The sequence below is a fragment of the Culex pipiens genome, chromosome 1 (genome assembly GCF_016801865.2).
Source record: "Culex pipiens pallens isolate TS chromosome 1, TS_CPP_V2, whole genome shotgun sequence".
Classification (NCBI taxonomy): Eukaryota; Metazoa; Arthropoda; class Insecta; order Diptera; family Culicidae; genus Culex; species Culex pipiens.
Window position 1 is genome coordinate 123,431,113 of NC_068937.1, and position 18,439 is coordinate 123,449,551.

The window sequence follows — 18,439 nt, forward strand, 5'->3', positions numbered from 1 at the left end:
CTTAATTTTGTATATTTTTAAGTCTCTTGTTAAGTAAACAATGGAATTTTAAGGCCTTCTTAATTAAATCAGTTTAACAGTCTTGCGAACAAGGAATAATATCCAAAAATTAAGAAAGTCGATTTTTATTTCACAAAAATGCTCAGAGCTCCGCTATTATTGACAAAGATTGTTGACTTACTTTTACTTTGTTCACAAAAGGTGTTGTACAGAACAGAAAAATGCCCAAGAAAATCTACCGTGTGTGTGAATATGTTTGTTTTGTTTTGTTTGTTTTTTTTTTTTTTTGTAAAATATTTAAAAATATCAAATTATTCGCTCTACAGCGAATATGGCGTTCTCGATTGCGAGATTCCTACTCGAAACTAGGTGTCCGAAGGCTTGAATTGTTGAGGCAATTGCAAACCTTTTTTTACACCCTAGCTTCCATCCACCCCGGGATTCGAACTGACGATCTTTGGATTGTTAGTCCAACCGCCTACCAGTGACGCCACCGAGACAGGATCTAAAGAGACGACTCCTACTGCTGGACTGAGCTATGACTGAGCATTTCTATGTAGAAAAATCAATTATCTTCCAATTGTGCCACTACAGCCAAAACGCGCAAAAAAAAACAGTTGTTTTAAAGGGTCAAAAGAATCGTCAGTTCATGAAAAGTTTTGTTTTTAAAAATGAAAATGCTAAGAAGTCAACATTCGGTGTACGATAGAAATAAATGCCTTTCAATTGAAAATATTATAATCAACTATTAATGCAATTTACAATTATTTGTGAAATTGATTCAAAAAAATTTATTTACAGTTCTAGACTGCCCCTGATCGCATAAATGTCCCATATGCATTTTCATCACTTTTGAGTTATTGATGCCGCTTGGTTCAAAATCGTGTGCTCTTTCAGAAAAGCCTATAACATCCAGTTCTTTGTTCTAGCAATCAGGAGGAAATCCACTTTTTTAGCGAAAACTTAACACGTAGCCTTATGTGTGGGACAAACTTCAAATGCGTTTTTCTCAGCTTGCTGTTTTTGCATATGGGACATTTATGCGAACATGGGCAGTAGAGCTTTATTTGAAAACGTTCTATAAATATAGCGTCCAATTTCCCGGGGTCACAAAATTCCCGGGAAACGGAAAATTTTCAACGAATTTCTCGGGATATCACGGGAATTCTCGCATCCTGGTTTTGATTAATATTGTGCAACAATATTGTATAGAACGATAGAACATCAACTTTAATGGTCAAAATGAGTGTAAGGATAAATTAATGGCTAGAATGCTAGTAAAAAATCATACTACTTCAAGAAAATATATAAATTTACTAATTTTTCATGCTGTCTATCAGGTCGTACAAAACCAAAACATGATCATCAATATTTTTGTTAAGAAGTGTTATCTGTTTATCAAAGTGTTTGGACAGTGAGTAAAATGAATCCATGCTCCACATCCATAAAATTGCTTTCAAATTTGTCTCTGTGACCAGTTTGAGTGAATATGAATAACATTGGCACATAAAGTTGAAATGAAAACAAAAATCATGCCAAAATTATGTATTTGATGGCAAAGAACTTTTCCAGAACGAGTCTTACTGGCTTCAGGTCATGAATAATATACATGTTTTTCTTCTTACAACCTTGGTGGCTCCAGTGCTTAATTAATATTTAACTTAATATTGAATTTCTCGAATACTACTTAATAAATTCTTCTTGCAAACCCTCTTTGAAACATTTAATGATACAAGTTCAACTTTAACCAAGTCGCGGTAAACAAAAACGAAAAAAAGGTTATAACACCATTTTGACAAAGAACTTTGTCCTAAGGTTTCTATACGGACGGGGTGTCAATCCAAAAATTTCGCGAAGCGAAAACGTTACGTGACGAATTCCCCTCTCGGCAAATTTCCCCTCTTTTTGGTGCACGCTGGTTGGTTGAACAAACGTTTCCCAATCAGTCAATATAGAGACGTGAGATTGATGTATCTAAAATCACCCCCACTCTACATACCTCATAATTTTCGGATCGTCGACGCGGCAAAAAGCGAATAAGGAGATGTAGGAGAATGGGTGCAAAAAGGCGGGGCATACGTCCCCGATCTAAATTAACAAAACTCGGCTCGGTCGGTCCCGAAAATTCATTCTGTTGCTGGACGTCGACGAGAACACATTAGGAGCAGATGGCCTGGTGGCCCGTTTGCAGACGGCCTGGAGGCCCGGGAGCAGATAGCCTGGAGGCATGGACACGCCAAGACATGCCAGCCGGCATGAGCGGGAATTGGAATGGCCACCACTTGGAGTGGCCGGAGTCCCCGGCGGGTGTTCCGATAGAGGGACTTTTCCCGAACCATAAGAGTTGGGGCAATATGGGTATCAAACTGTAGGGTTTTTGATACTGCACATGAAATTTGACATTTCGGCAGTAGTGGCCACCACCTGGAGTGGCCGGAGGCCCCGGGGATGTTCCGATAGGGGGACATTTGCCGAACCATAAGAGTTGGGGCAATATGGGTATCAAACTTTAAGGTTTTTGATACTGAACATGAAATTTGACATTTCAGCAGTAGTGGCCACAATCCGGAGGGCCCCGCGGATGTTCCGATGGGGGGACATTTGCCGAACCATAAGAGTTGGGGCAATATGGGTATCAAACTGTAGGGTTTTTGATACTGCACATGAAATTTGACATTTCGGCAGTAGTGGCCACCACCTGGAGTGGCCGGAGGCCCCGGGGATGTTCCGATAGGGGGACATTTGCCGAACCATAAGAGTTGGGGCAATATGGGTATCAAACTGTAGGGTTTTTGATACTGCACATGAAATTTGACATTTCGGCAGTAGTGGCCACCACCTGGAGTGGCCGGAGGCCCCGCGGATGTTCCGATGGGGGGACATTTGCGGAACCATAAGAGTTGGGGCAATATGGGTATCAAACTGTAGGGTTTTTGATACTGCACATGAAATTTGACATTTCGGCAGTAGTGGCCACAATCCGGAGTGGCCGGAGGCCCCGCGGATGTTCCGATGGGGGGACATTTGCCGAACCATAAGAGTTGGGGCAATATGGGTATCAAACTGTAGGGTTTTTGATACTGCACATGAAATTTGACATTTTGGCAGTAGTGGCCACCACCTGGAGTGGCCGGAGGCCCCGGGGATGTTCCGATAGGGGGACATTTGCCGAACCATAAGAGTTGGGGCAATATGGGTATCAAACTTTAAGGTTTTTGATACTGAACATGAAATTTGACATTTCAGCAGTAGTGGCCACAATCCGGAGGGCCCCGCGGATGTTCCGATGGGGGTACATTTGCCGAACCATAAGAGTTGAGGCAATATGGGTATCAAACTTTAGGGTTTTTGATACTGGACATGAAATTTGACATTTTGGCAGTAGTGGCCACCACCTGGAGTGGCCGGAGGCCCCGGGGATATTCCGATGGAGGGACATTTGCCGAACCATAAGAGTTGGTACAATATGGGTATCAAACTTTAAGGATTTTGATACTGGACATGAAATTTGATATTTCAGCAGTAGTGGCCACAATCCGGAGTGGTCGGAGGCCCCGGGGATGTTCCGATGGGGGGACTTTTGCCGAATCATAAGAGTTGGGGCAATATGGGTATTAAACTTTATGGATTTTGATTCTGGACATGAAATTTGAAATTTCGGCAGTAGTGGCCAAGAGGCCCCGGGGATGTTCCGATGGGGGGACATTTGCCGAACCATAAGAGTTGGGGAACAATGACTGTTAAACTTCTGAAATCTGTTTCTGGAAATTTAGAATAACTATTTCGTAATCAATTAGAGCCCTGAATAGGGCAGTTCAGCTCCACTTGCAATTTTCATCCCCTTAGTTCGATAGGACGTTGATATTATGTCTTAAAACTTTACAAATCAAACAGCCTGTTTCAGAGCCACGAAATAGACCACAAAAGAGTTGTCTTGTGTAATTATAAGGGAATCATGGGGAAATTTGGATCGGACGTTCTAATCGAAAATTTCAACAATCATCTAGCAAAGTTCTTTGTCATACTGGTCATGTGTAACATAACCAACTGCACCTTTTTTGTTTAAAACTGTTAACAAGATTGAAATAGTTCATGTTCATTCTAACAATAAGCAAGATCTATTCCAGTTGTCAATGCTTAAGAAATTAATGTTATCTGAAATAAATCTTTACATAAAATTTTCAGACGAATTGGTTAGTTTAATATGAACAGTAAATTGAATTGAATAAAATAAAATCATATTAAGTTCTCTCACTGATTTCATTTGCAAATTTGCAAAACTTTGGTGCCAAATAGTAAAGAAAATGTGAGCAACTCTCTACGAAATCGGCCGATTTCGACCATTTTTATTTTTTGTATTTTTTTATTTGACTCAAACTTTGGGGGGGGCCTTCCCTATGACCAAATAAGCTATTTTGCGTCATTGGTTCACCCATACAAGTCTCCATAAATTTTGGCTGCTGTCCATACAAAAATGGTATGTAAATATTCAAACAGGTGTAACTTTTGAGTGAATTTTCTGATCAATTTGGTGTCTTCGGCAAAGTTGTAGGTATTGTTGAGGACTTTTGAGAAAAAAATAGGTACATGGAAAAAAAAATTGCAGATTTTTTAATCAACTTTTTTTTCACTTAAGCTCAATTTCCCAAAATATGTATTTTTTTGATTTTCGAGATTTTTTGATATGTTTTAGGAGACAAAAATCCGCTACTTTTGAGCCATAGAGAAACATGGTCAAAAAATCTGCCGCCAAGTTATGAAGTTTTGAAAAAATAGTGATTTTTGGAAAAAATCGAAGTTTCATGCAAAAACAAGTTTGACATTATTTTTTAATGCAAAATTGAATTTGCAATCGAAAAGTACTTTACAGATTTTTTGATAAAGGGCTCCGTTTTCAAGATATAGTCACCAAAAGTTTGATTTTAGCGAAATATTTGCAGTTTTTCGATTTTTAAAAATAGTGACCATGAGTGACCATTTCTAATTTTTTTTTTTTGCGGTGACGATATATCGTCATTAGAAAATGGTGGGTAGTTTTGGTGAGATTTAGAAAACTTCAATTTTCGTGTCTCTTTTTCTTAAAGCGGCTCTTTCTCAGCAACCCGAGGTCCAATCTTCAATGTCTCTTTGACAATTTTATAGCATTTTTTTTGAACTTTTAAAAAAAATATTTTTAGAAATGGTCACTCATGGTCACTATTTTTAAAAATCGAAAAACTGCAAATATTTCGCTAAAATCAAACTTTTGGTGGCTTTATTTTGAAAACGGAGCCCTTTATCTAAATATCTGTAAAGTACTTTTCGATTGCAAATTCAATTTTGCATTAAAAAATAATGTCAAACTTGTTTTTGCATGAAACTTCGATTTTTTTTCCAAAAATCACTATTTTTTCAAAAATTCATAACTCGGCGGCAGATTTTTTGACCATGTTTCTCTATGGCTCAAAAGTAGCGGATTTTTGTCTCCTAAAACATATCAAAAAATCTCGAAAATCAAAAAATACATATTTTGGGAAATTGAGTTTAAGTGAAAAAAAAGTTGATTAAAAAATCTGCAATTTTTTTTTACCGTTTACCTATTTTTGGCAGTGCGTGGCCGAATGGTTACGCTGTCCGCTTTGTAAGCGGATGATTCTGGGTTCGATTCCCATCTGCTGCAACCTTCCATCGGATGAGGAAGTAAAATATCGGTCCCGGCCTTGGTTGCTAGGCCGTTAAGTCATTCCAGGTGTAGGAGTCGTCTCCATGCCATAAGTACAAACAACACACCAAACCAAGCCTACTCCGGTGGAATCGCTGGCGGCGGTTGGACTCGCAATCCAAAGGTCGTCAGTTCAAACACTGGGGTGGAAGGTTCCTTAGAGTAGAAAGAGGTTTGGGTGCTCTCCCCATTCAAGCCTTCGGACTCCTTGGTTCGAGCAGAAACTTGCAATAGAGACCACAAAAGACCCGGGGGTCGTTAATGTGGATGGTTTGATTTTGATTCTATTTTTTTCTCAAAAGTCCTCAACAATACCTACAACTTTGCCAAAGACACCAAATTGATCAGAAAATTCACTCAAAAGTTACAGCTGTTTGAATATTTACATACCATTTTTGTATGGACAGCAGCCAAAATTGTATGGAGACTTGTATGGGTGAACCAATGACACTAAATAGCTTATTTGGTCATAGGGAAGGCCCCCACAAAGTTTGAGCCAAATAAAAAAATACAAATAAAATCCATTTCCGGTTTTGGTAGAGAATTGCTCATGTGTACTTCCACTTGAATTTCGGGAATTCCCGGGAATTTTACAAATTTCCCGGGAAACGGGAAATCCCGGGACGTGTAACTGGACGCTCTATCTATAAACATATGGACTCGTTTATGGGATCTTTTCAAATAAAACTCTAGAATTAATTAAAACTACTAATTTTACGTTTTTACTCACGGCTCGGTCAGTTTGGGTTTTGCGATTTCATAAATAAAAATTTCATTTATTTTACCTCTCGCTCTAATGACCTTCTTTTCCGCATCCTTGCCAGGTCGCCTGCCGGAAGAACAACTGGCCGTTGGATCGCTCAACACTGTTCACCGCCGTGACGCGATTCTTGAAGGAGGACGAAATCGAGGAGCGACCCGAGGCGGTAAATCAATTTCGTTTAATTTGTACACGGTCCACACAGCTACGAATACCTGGCCACCTAGCCAGCTGGAGGCCATTTCTTACTCCGGATTGCAATTTGATTAGGGAGACGGCAGCCGGTGTCGTCTTTTCTTTTTTGCTAGTGCGTCTCTCAATTGGCTCGTATCCGAATCCGAGTCCTCAACGTTGATACCCTGCAGCCATGACAAACGGAGACATCTCCGTTACAATCAACGCGCGCGCTTGGTTCTCCCGGGCCAAATGAGGTTAGGGTAGGGTTAGGTGAAGAGAGCCCAGCTGCTCGCCGGGTAGTCATTACTCAGCTCAGCTGCAATACCGACTTCATCAAGATAGAGGGAGGATGGCACGCTTCAACGACGAATTGAATCAAATCACTCGTGGGAATGAGACGAATCGAGCAAGGGAAAGAGATGGCCCAGTCAGCCTGCGGTGATCCGGATCCGAGCTGGTGTGGCCAAGTCATTTTTCTCACCAGAGCGCAGCACCGTCTTCTCCTTCGTACAAGCAATTGCATACTTGTTGGCGCCAGCAGCCGCAGCAGAGCGTAATCGTCTGCCGCTATGCAAGTTCGATCCCTGGTGGGACCGGTGGAATTTATAGTGCCCCAGCATATTGACAGTCGTGTATGTCACCATCGATGTCGAAGTTGGACCGTTGATTACCCGGATAGTTCGTATAGATCACCGGAACGGGTTGGTTTGGCCACAAGGGAACGCGGAAGAAACGTAATTGGCTTTTCCAATTTCGGTTTCTTATCGCTTTAGGGAGTCAATAAAATTTCAGTGCAGTCTTTGCTCAACCGTTTTGTAGAGAAAATACTCATCTAAAATATGAAATATTAGGGGGAAATTCCAACTTGGGACCATCCATAAACCACGTGGACACTTTAGGGGAGGGGGGCGGGGTATGGCGATTGTCCACGATCCATACAAAAAAAATTATTTTTGTATAGACAATTGTCCACGAAGGGGGGGGGGGGGGGGGGGGGTAACAGAATCCCAATAAAGTGTCCACGTGGTTTATGGATGGTCCCTTTACTGTTTCTCGCTATTTAAACACATTAATTTGCAAAACTTTTTATGGAATCGTTTTATTACTCATTTTTAGTTGAACAGTTGAGTTAATAATATTTTCAGACTAATTAACATGGCAAATTATTTTTCTTCTATGATTTGCTTATGTTGAACCTCTTGCAAAAATTTTCTATCTTTTTTCCTCAAAATTGAACCAAACATCTCTCACCCATGATGGCATGACGTCTCGAAGGAACCAGCATAAGAAGCGTCGACGACGAGCACGCAAAGTGTTCGGCAAACAGAGTAAATGGCATACAAACTTTGTGCCAAAATTCCGCAGAAAATGCATACGTGAGAGGACGCGAATTTCGCTCCGCTTCTTTTCTGTTTCCCCCAAAGCTGTAAAACGTAACGTACACACAATTTGTCTTATATTTGTCTTGCATGCTTTCCTCCCTCTCACATGGTGCTGCACGGCGTCGTTCGGCGGGATCCTGGGGAAACCTGATAAATGCATGTATGGCGTGTCCTCCAGGGATGCTACGTGACCGGGCTGTATCTGGAGGGTGCCCGCTGGGACCCGGCCAATCGTCGTCTGGCACGTTCCACTCCGAAGGTGCTGGTGGAACCACTGCCTGTGCTGTCCGTCGTCCCGGTCGAGGTGCACCGGCTCAAGCTACAAGTAAGTCGATTCCAGCAAAGCTGTTGTTGTCCGTCCCTTGATGGAGTATTTATTTAGAATTTGTTGTATCTTCCGGAGGAACGGCTACGTGTCCTTGGAACCACTCGAGTATTATTTGATTAGGATCGGTTCTTAAGTGCAGGGGATTCCTGCGTGGTAACTGGCCACCATTATGGCAAAATGACAGATGAGCTACATTTTATAGCATATGCCATAATGGTGAGTAGTAAGCTTTTCAAAACAATCCCACCGCAATGGAACGCCAGTGGTCCCTGAAAGGGCATCACGTACCTGTTGATAAACATCTCGGTTTCCTGGAAGATTCCGTAAAATATGCGCCAACCTTGTAATTTGTTCTAGATTGCAATGTGCGATTGTCCAGAAAGCATGACCGAAAGTTGCACGATTTGCTCAATTTGAATGTCTCCTTTTTTTTCTTTTGTCTCAAACTTCTTTTACAGAACACATTTCGCACGCCGGTCTACACGACGTCCCAGCGGCGGAACGCGATGGGAGTTGGGCTGGTGTTTGAGGCCGATCTGTACACCGAGGAACACGCCAGCCACTGGGTCCTTCAGGGTGTCTGTCTGATTATGAACACGGATTGATGGGCCGGGTCAAAGGATCGGCATTGATGTTGATAATTTGTCAATGTTACGTTTGTGAATAAATGATAATTGTTTAATGTTTTCATTCTTTTGAAATCTCACGTTCAAAAAAATAACATCAAAATGTAGGATTTCAAATAACAGGGTATTTGACATAGAGTTATCTACGTGCGCATGTATTGCGTGTACGTACACGAAAAAAAGTGAGGTTAAATTTTGTACCAGCCAACAAAACAAATGGTGCGCTAGTGTGTGTGAGATCGGGCTTAGATAGCTCTATTGGCGAAAGTGTAAAAATGCACGCTAGATAGACCTGAGCGAATGCCAATTTAATTAAATACAGTGTAACGTGTAACTGTCAAAGATACGTGCGTACACACTAAAAATGCTGTAGGTAGATCGAATAAATTGTATCCCAATAGCAAAACATTACATTTACAGTGTTATTGGGTACTAGAGCCCTATGTCAACTTTTATGTACAACGTTAAAAAAACACGATTAAAAACCATTTCTAATCACTTTTTTTCCTTTTAATGCAAAAAAAAAAATGTTGACAAGACAACATTTTTTCGATGTATCAACTATGGTCCCTTTGGAACGAGCTGTCAAGTAGGAGCTTTTCTGTCAAGAAGGACCGCGAGGTTAATTTTTCAAAATTGATTTAAAAATCCATTTTAAACTCTTTGTGGTCGTACAAAGGGTCATTGTACTCAGAAAAATAAGCTTTATCGCTGTAAACAATAATTTCAGCAATCTAAGCTTCATTTTAGGACCCAATTGTATTTAAGTCCCGCCCGTGTGGATCAATCGGACCGCGCACTGGACTCACAATCCAGAGGTCGCCGGTTCGAATCCCGCGGCGGGCGCTCTAAAATTCTTTGGGTATTCGGCGCCGTCGCTCCGTGCCATACTTTCATACACTTAGGAGCCCAGGGCGGCGAAGTCCTTGTAGATAAAAAAGGAAGACACTAGTGGTTGGTACTAGCAATGGTGGCCGACAGCTAGAAAGTCAACTTCGTTTCGTTGTATTTAATATAATTTTTTTTTTTGTAAGGAGGCAAATCATGAAAATAAACAAACTATTATTTTTGAACAAAGTACAAGGCAGTGAAAGCTTTCCAAGCTCCTCCGTGAGACTTTCGGCGGGAGTCTGCGCAGTGTGGCCACCAAACTTGCTGCCAGCTCCCGTGGCCAAATCATATGTTCGGCCCAACTTGGAGCTGTAGAAAATCGATACCGTTTTGTCAATCGAGGTTACAAACAGAGAGCTCTGAAATTGTAAACAGAGGTGCTTCTCGCGGGTCGAATTCCATATTGAAGTGTTTCAAGTTTACTAGTTTTACAAATTTGTTATACGCACAACATCATGCTAACCAACGATAGTGGAAACGAAAGTGAGGAACGTCTGGAGTCGCTGTTTTTCGACCATCTGGACAAAAGTGGGCTACTCGCTGAGGTATTTTGTCAACATGAATGTAAAAATCTAGATTATTTCAAAACTCATTGAACTTATTCCAGCACAATCCCTCAGATTCCGACGCCGAGAGCGACATCTACTCAAAGGTCAACGAGTTTGACGTGGTGTTTCACGACCCGACCAAACCCCAACTGCAGATTCCACGGGACGAGGGTGCTCCGCCACCGCCGACAAAGCCCCGCGATGTCCGCCGGGTGCTTACCAGTGACAACAGCACCGATTCGTGCACGTCTTCCATCGTGACGAACAGCGGCGGGTCCGCGCCGGAAGATGAAACGGCGGCCGCAGGACCGAACAAAAAGCTGACCCAGATTAACACGTGCAAAATTCTGCAGCGAAAGCTCGAGCTCAAGGTGGAACGGGCCAAGCGCAACTACAGACAGATGTACGAGGAACAGGTGGGTGTTATTTATTTTCTTCTGTGCGTGTTTGGAGGGTTTGGAGAGCTTTTGCCATATTGTTTGTCACGTGTTTTGTGATAATTTTATGATTTGTTTGTTAATTAAAAAAAATATGAATGACTCTTTTCAATTTAAAGTGTAATGTGACAGTTAGTGATTTGAACTCATCAGGGTAATTTTGAATGACAGTTTAGCAATTTTAAAGCGTAAACAAACCGAGGGGTGCAAAATAGCTGTAATTACAGCGTAATACAAAATTACGATTCTTTTCACCAATTCCAGGACTTTTCCCAGGACCCAGCCCCAAAATCCGCCCCAATGATCCCAATCTCGCGGCTCTCAATTCCGGGCGGTGTTTTGCCGCGGGATGTCCAGCAACCGCTGGTCGACGTAGCCGGGCCCGGGCCCAACAGCGACGACGAAGACGATCTTGAGCAGGTTTCATTCTTCCCGCGGCCGATGAAAAAATCCGCCGCCGGCCGGCAGGAGCTATCGGACACGTTCAGCATACAGGAGATGACGATCGAGTCGGACCAGGAGGACGAGGCGGCGGAATACGAGCGGTGCCGGAAGCTGTCCAATAGCAAGGGTTACAAGAAGATCCTGAACCGGGGGCTGAGTGCGGACGGTGGGGATTATCTGGACAACGATACGGGGGACTTTGAGGACGACGACGATGACTCGCAGAATTTGGAACTGTTGCCACCAAAGAGTGGGTACAACCTGAAGGAGTTTGCCCAGCGCGCGTTCTGTTGCTTCCGAAGGCAGGATTTTTTGTCCTGAAATTACGAGTACAAGCTGGTGGCGGGCGGTAACGCTAACGGCTAGGGACTGCAACAGTGGTGGTTTGGGTGAGGGGTGTTGAATGCTTATTAAGAAATAACTTATTGAATATATATATCAAATAAATATACTGTGTCGTTCAAATGTAACTTTTGTATTGCAACAAATATCACATCATTGTTATTGTGAACTATTTTTATGGCTTCAAACTTACGGACACAATCCTGCAAAAATATGATTTTATAATTAGTAAAACTTTGTTGTAAATTATTGTGTAGACAGTACTCTAGGGGATGAATAACAAATTATATCGATAGTTCCCGTAGTTTTGAAGATACTAAAGTGTCTGTAACAAAAATCTGGGTGCAAAAGCTCTGGTTGATGTGCACCGTTAAAACCAGGGGGTAGCGAAGAAGACGCCATCTTGGAAGTTCAGAAAACAAACACTGAAAATCAGTATTATACATATTACTATGGTTACACGAAGTGTGTTATCCTGGTTGAACTCAAAAGTCCCATGCAAATGTGTAAAAGCAAACTGGAAAATGTGTAATGCCGATTCTGAGTGTACGGGCGCACTGTTTTGTCGACCAAAAGAAAAAAAGCAAAAAAAGGTAAACAGAAAAATCACTTTTTTCGATATGAATTTACAGCCAATATTGGGATGGAATCTACAAGAATATGATAGAATTTGCCATCAGCAACACAATTCACGTGTTTTTTTCAGGAATTTGGAGCCTAACATTTCAAAAGGGCACAAAACTTTTGTAAACAATAGTGTATCCCTTTCACTCAAATGACAGTTTGCATAAGGTGTGAGAGGGATACACTCTTGTTTACAAAAGTTTTGTGCCCTAATGAAATGGCAAGCACGATTTATCGTTTAAATTGCGGAAAATTTTAAAATCAAAAACCCAAACAATGATTTGTTATGGGCTACCATTTGACAGCTAGTGCTTTGTTGTGGGCTCTCATTTGACAACCGTGTCAATGTCGACTGTTGTCAGTTTGCTTTGGTCGGAATAGGGTTGCCATCCCCCCGGTTAAACCCCATTTCTGATCACTTTTGTTGATTTTAATGCAAAAAATGGACAAGACAACATTTTTTCGATGGATCAACTATAGAGCTATCTAAGCCCGATCTCACGCACACTAGCTTACCATTTGTTTTTGCTGGCGTGTACAAATTTTAACCTAAAAACCCTTCGTGTACAAACACGCAATACATGCGCACAAAGATTACCGTAAACTGGGGTCAATCGGGACACATGGGGCGAATTGGGACAGCAGTTTTAACCATGTTGGAGCATAATATTGTGATTTTTCTGGTTGGTTTCGGTTAGAACAGACTCAGACCAACAAAATGTGTACATCCATTTCCAAATTTAAAAGCTTTAAGTGGTCTAAAAACTGCTGTCCCTATTCAGACTGTAGTCACGATTCACCCCAGATTACGGTACTCTATGTTCCCCTTGGAACGAGCTGTCAAATAGGGCCTTTTCTGTCAGGAAGGGCCGCAAATTTGGCCGCGAAGTTATGTATTTTTAAAAGATTTAAAAATCCATTTTAAATTCTTTGCGGTCGTACAAAGGGTCACTGTACTCAGAAAAATATTTAAGCTTTATCGTTGTGAACAATAATATCACAAATTTAGGCTTAATTTTAGGACCCAATTATGCGTAGAAGTGTAACGATGGGACAAGCAGACTTGGTGTTGTTTTCAAAGAGTTTCCTATCAAAGTACTAGTACTACTACTCAAATTTTAAACATGAAAATCTTACATCAAAAATTACATGGGAAAATTATGCGTAGCACGTCAGTTTAGGCAATTGCAAATGTTATTTCAGGTTTTTGTATTTTTAATCTTTTTTACAAATATTTAATTTTAGGACCAACATTCGGTACAAAACGTAAAAGTTTAGGTTTTTTTTTATAAATTCATTGATATTTAGCCTAATGTCAATAGTGCCATAACTGTAATGATGCTACTCGCATTTTGTGCTACTATTTGTTTTCCAAAATCCTCAGATTCAAAAATAATAAGTAATTCTATTTCTCAAGTACCAAATATAATAAATTCTACAATTCAAAAATTTTGGAATTCTAAAATTCTAAAATTCAGCTCCAAGATCAATAACTCCAAAATTAAAAAAAAAATATTTAGATATTTTAAATTTAAAAGGTTATTTAATAAATACTGAAATTAAAAATATCTTATACCGAATCCCAATATTCAAAAATTAAAAAAAATAGTCGAAAATTTATAAATTTTAAAAAAATTACAAAAATAACGTATTTTGAGCTTTTTAAATTTACAAATAAGGCCGATGTAAATATTTTTCCATATTATTGAAGTTCAAACCTGACAAAAAAATTAAAAATACTTGCAACAGTTTAAAAAAAATAGTCATGAAAAAGGGTAACCACACACAAAAAAATATTACGGTAATGACAAAAGTAACTTACTTTCGAATTAAAAAGTTGTTAAAATTTGCTACATTAAAAGTTTTTTTCTTGTTTTGAAAATGAAAACTTTTACTGCTACAGTTTTTGAAAATCTCATTGCTCACTGAATTAAAAGTTTTTCCTTTTAATTCGACTGTAAAATTTCTTTCATTTTGACGTTCTCGTGTAACCGTGTACGCCTAAGTCGCAAATGTAAACAAACACTTTGGTGGGTCGGTCCGGTGGTGCTGGTGAGTCTAGGACGCAAAGTAAAGCCGACCGCGGCAGCAGCCAGGACTCGGACGCGGAAACCTTCGTAAGCCAAACAGCAGCAGCGGAACGCCTTCGAAGGAGGGTGGTGCAGGAGCGGGACGATGTTGAGTGCTCGAAAAGGACAAGGCCAGCTTCCTGCAGGAACTGCAGCTGTTCCACGGCCGGAATGCGTAAGAAGGAAGCTTGGGTATTTTGGGGGGTTTGTGATTGATTTTGTTTGTTTTTGTAGGATGAGAGGTAGGAATGTGGATTCGCACCGGTTGTATTCGGTGGTGGTGGCCCGGGATTGGTGATTGAAGGTCAATTCCCGCGAGGACTGGGGCGAGATCATCGAGGAGATGGCGCTGCCGAAGCGTTGCGTGAACAACGAGATTGCGTTGAAGAAGATTAACTTCCGGTTTTTGGACAAGTACGAGAAAGTTTATTTTCACGGTGAGGAGAAGGATCCGACGAAGAGGAGAACGACGAAAAGCTACATAATCGGAGGTGGTCAGCGCAGATGTTGCACTCGGTGCCGGCGGTTTACAACACCGGTGAGTATTGAGAATGTGTGCAGTGGCTAACCAACTTCACTTACTTTCTATCTCTTTTAGCAACTTCCCGCCCACAAACACCTCGCGACGGCGCAGCTTCAGCCGAATGAACCTGGACAGTGAGCCAAAAAAAATCTGTGTCATTGCCGAAGTAGGATTACGTGCTCAAAATCGAATTCCGTTCCGAGGGCCTCATCAACTCCATGTTCCGGATGCGCTTCCAGGATCGGGAACTCCCCGTTCAGGCACTTTTCTTTCCAGCCGGAAAACGTCGACCACCCTTCCCGAATCAACGGCCAACTCCTCCAAGACTATCCTGATTGAGGCCGGAAACGTGACCATCGTGTTACACTGCTGTCGCGAGTCGAAACCTCCATCCGGAACCGTCCTGGGGTATTCGGAAGTGACCGGTGGCGTACCGTATGAATCGGTACAGCTTGGACTCGAATATTGGCCTACCTTGAGCTGAAGCTAGTGGAGAAGCGTTAAATACAATAAAAAATGTTTTTTTTTTTAAACCAAGCACATTTTTCTGAAATTAACCCTGTAGTGCTAAATGTTGTGTATTCTTGCCATAAAAGGTTTCTTTTCCAATTAAAAGTAAAATACTTTTACCAATACAACGATTTTGTTCCATAAATGCATAGTAGTATCAAAAACTTTCTAACTTTTAAATTGAAAAGTTTGAACTTTCTACGAATATTCACCAACGCGAACTTTTAATCCAACGAACGATCTTTTTAAATTTAGAGTAATTTTTCTTTGTGTGCACTAAGAAATTTAGAAACTTAAAAGTCGGCAGCGAAATTATTGGAAAGAAAAATAGGTAATGATATTGATAATATTTAGATAATTGAAATGAGCAAACTACCTTATTGTCAATGTGGCGAAATGAAAGCTTTATTTAACGTAAAATAACTAATCCAAATGTATTCATGGAATTCATCGTTAAATATCTTCTTAATATGTTATTGGCCAGTTCTGAAAATCTAACTCTGCATATCCTTCCAAACCAGCAGCACTTCCGCAATGCTTTTTTTAACCTCGCCGATCTTGGCACAGAGCTTCAAGTGCATTCCCAGCTTGCGCGGACCGGGCCAACCGCACCAGTTCCAGTTGAGCAGCGCCGCCGGAACGCCTCCGGCAAGCAACGCTTCCAGCAACTCGGGCTTGGGTTGCGCAGTGATAAAGAGCGGATCGCCGAGAAGCTGTTCCAAGATGTGATCTCGCATTTCGGACTCTAGGTAGCGTTGCTTTCGCCTTGGCTTGGTTAGGAAGCGAGCTTTACGGTGGATTTCTTCGGCTAGTCGTGGCAGGGTGGCTTCCAGTCGGTCACGCTGGACGTATTCGAAGATTACGAACCGTTTCTCGGGTCTGGTAATGCAGGAAATGTCCTGCGGGAGCGCTTCCAGGATGTTTTCTTCGAAGTAGGTTGACGAGATCAGCCGCGGGTGTTCGGCAATTTTCATCTGGGGCTGAAATGTGATCTCTGTTTGGCCGGAGCGTTCGGCGTCGTGGAAAACGGGCCGGCGCCCGGGGAATACGTTCAAGTAGTGACCGTAGTAGCTATCGCGGTGGCACAACTGGATTGCTTTATCGGCATCGTCCTGGGAGGTAAAATAAACCAACATGTCCAGCACCATGGCCTTCTTCTGATACCAAACAAAGAAGGGCTGTTTCGGAAGGTCGTGGATGAAGATTCGCGTGGCCAGCAGCCCTTTGGCGGCGAAATAGTTGTGGATCTGGTCGTTGCGAAGCGCCACGTTCAGCGTGTTGAGCCGGAAGTTTTCCACGTAAACCGGCCAAAGGTTCGCTAACGGCCAGCTGGGCTCGCAGCTCGAGTCGAGGGCTGTCGGTAGCAGATCTGCCGCCGAGTAGCTACGAACCGTTGGGATGACCGTGGAGGGTGGATACGTGATTGGGCCGTTAGGGGGTGGGATGTCTTCGTGGAATTGCTCCACACTTTCCGGCGTAGGACACTCCGGAAAGGGAAGGTGGTAGCCCTGCAAGATCGGAAGGGTTGTTTGAGATCGCTTGGTTACAGTTACAATTAGTAAAGCTTACCGCAAACAGAACCGCACTCGAGAGACCTTTCTCCAACTGAAGACAACCAAAGTGTTCCTCGCACTGCGGCAACAAATCCATCAACTCCTCTTCCAAGGCCAACATCTTGTAGAACAGATCCATTTCCTCGTTCGAAGTGCTTTTGGGCACCATTTTCCCCACCGCAGTCAGCATCGCTTGCCTTAGCATGATGTATTTGTTCCTCTTGTTCAGCATGGAAAACTTGAACCTGTCCGCTGCGGATGGACCATTGCCCAGGATTCGATCGACTTCCTGTTTAACTTTGGCTCGTTTATCCTTGAAGTTTTCCGCTTTCTTTTCCGGTGGAGCGCCTTCTAGCAGTACGTTGCCACGTTCGCCACCTTGGCGCTTTCTTTGGTAGTTCCGTTTCAATTGGTCCTTTTTTCTTTGTCTCGACAATTTGTATCTAGTCTTGATATCATCCGGAATAGCTCTCGGTTTGGCCGCATGCTCCCAAGATTTGTCCACGGCGGGGATCCTGCCGGTCAACAGCTCCTGAAGCATCTCCTTTGGTGGAACCATGTCCAGGAAGCCTGGATTATCCGCTATCATCTGCAGCAACTCCTGCCCAACGTCCCGTTCCAGGAAACGTTGCTTCTGGGTCGCCTGCGTCAGCACCTTCGGCATCCAAAACTGGGTGTAACGAATCGCCGCCCACATCGACTTCGCGTTGGCAAACTCCACGACCACATCGCACTCGCTGAACCTGGCCACAGTTTCGACGCATGGTCCGTGATGCTTGCGTAAAATCAGTTCGACGATCGTGTCCGATTTTTCCGCAACGTAATTTTTCATTAGCCCAAATCCAACCGATCGTGACACGTCGAAATAGACCGGCGTCCGACCGGGCCACACGTTCAGCAGGTGGCCGTAGTAACTCTCCCGGTGGCACAACCGGATCGCCCGGGCCGCATCCTCCTCGCAGGTAAAGTAAACCAGCATGTCCAGCAGCATCGACTGCTGTTGATATCTGGTGATCGATTCCCGTATGAAGATCATCCGGGTCAGCAAGCCCTTCGCGGCGAAGTAACTCGCTATTTGGGCGTTCCGAGGCTGTTCCGCTAAATCGTCCAGCCGGAAATTGGCGACGAAAACGGGCCAATAGCATGCCAGGGGCCACCCGGGCTCGCAGCTCGGATCCGGGATCGTCGGGTAGAGGTCGGCCTCGGTGTAGGTTGGAGGTGCGATCGGTTCCTCCTGCTGTGGTGGTTGGGTTCCTGATGGGTTCCAGCCGCCGAGCGGTTCCTCCTCGTCATCACTGTCAACCGGAAACTCCGGATCGTAACGGCTGTCCGGCGCAGGAATGAAGCGTTCCATTTTTTTAGGATTTTGGAACGAAAACGTGTAAATTTAATCCAAAACAGAAGCAGTTAAATCAAAACATCAATGGAATTTTTCTCCAGTAAAGAGACCTCTCGTGGCGAGCACTGGAATCCCGAAATTTTTAGTACAACTTTGCTATAAAAAGCTCGTGTTGAGAGCAAAAG

General features: G+C 42.6%; 3 protein-coding genes across 6 annotated transcripts in view; 2 read left to right on the forward strand and 1 right to left on the reverse strand.

The window, feature by feature from the left end:
- Positions 1–9,033, forward strand: part of LOC120426151 (dynein axonemal heavy chain 10) — a 105,944-nt gene extending 96,911 nt beyond the window's left edge. For all 4 annotated transcript variants that reach the window (XM_052706310.1, XM_052706311.1, XM_052706312.1 and 1 more), the window contains 3 exons: positions 6,526–6,627; positions 8,199–8,345; positions 8,807–9,033. In XM_052706310.1, the coding sequence (XP_052562270.1) occupies positions 6,526–6,627; positions 8,199–8,345; positions 8,807–8,953 (396 nt within the window). In that variant the 3' untranslated portion in view covers positions 8,954–9,033. The remainder of the gene's footprint in view (positions 1–6,525; positions 6,628–8,198; positions 8,346–8,806) is intronic.
- Positions 9,034–10,044: 1,011 nt separating this feature from the next.
- Positions 10,045–11,753, forward strand: LOC120426158 (uncharacterized). The gene is made up of 3 exons (XM_039590874.2): positions 10,045–10,410; positions 10,473–10,829; positions 11,115–11,753. The coding sequence occupies exons 1-3, from the start codon at positions 10,321–10,323 to the stop codon at positions 11,613–11,615; spliced, it is 948 nt and encodes a 315-aa protein (XP_039446808.1). The 5' UTR covers positions 10,045–10,320; the 3' UTR covers positions 11,616–11,753.
- A 3,989-nt stretch (positions 11,754–15,742) lies between these two features.
- LOC120426161 (uncharacterized) lies at positions 15,743–18,328 on the reverse strand. Its single transcript, XM_039590879.2, has 2 exons — positions 16,932–18,328; positions 15,743–16,870 (listed from the first exon to the last, which is right to left on the reverse strand). Exons 1-2 carry the CDS (start codon positions 18,267–18,269, stop codon positions 15,857–15,859), a joined length of 2,352 nt encoding a protein of 783 aa, XP_039446813.1. The 5' UTR covers positions 18,270–18,328; the 3' UTR covers positions 15,743–15,856.
- Between the last annotated feature and the right edge of the window lie 111 nt (positions 18,329–18,439).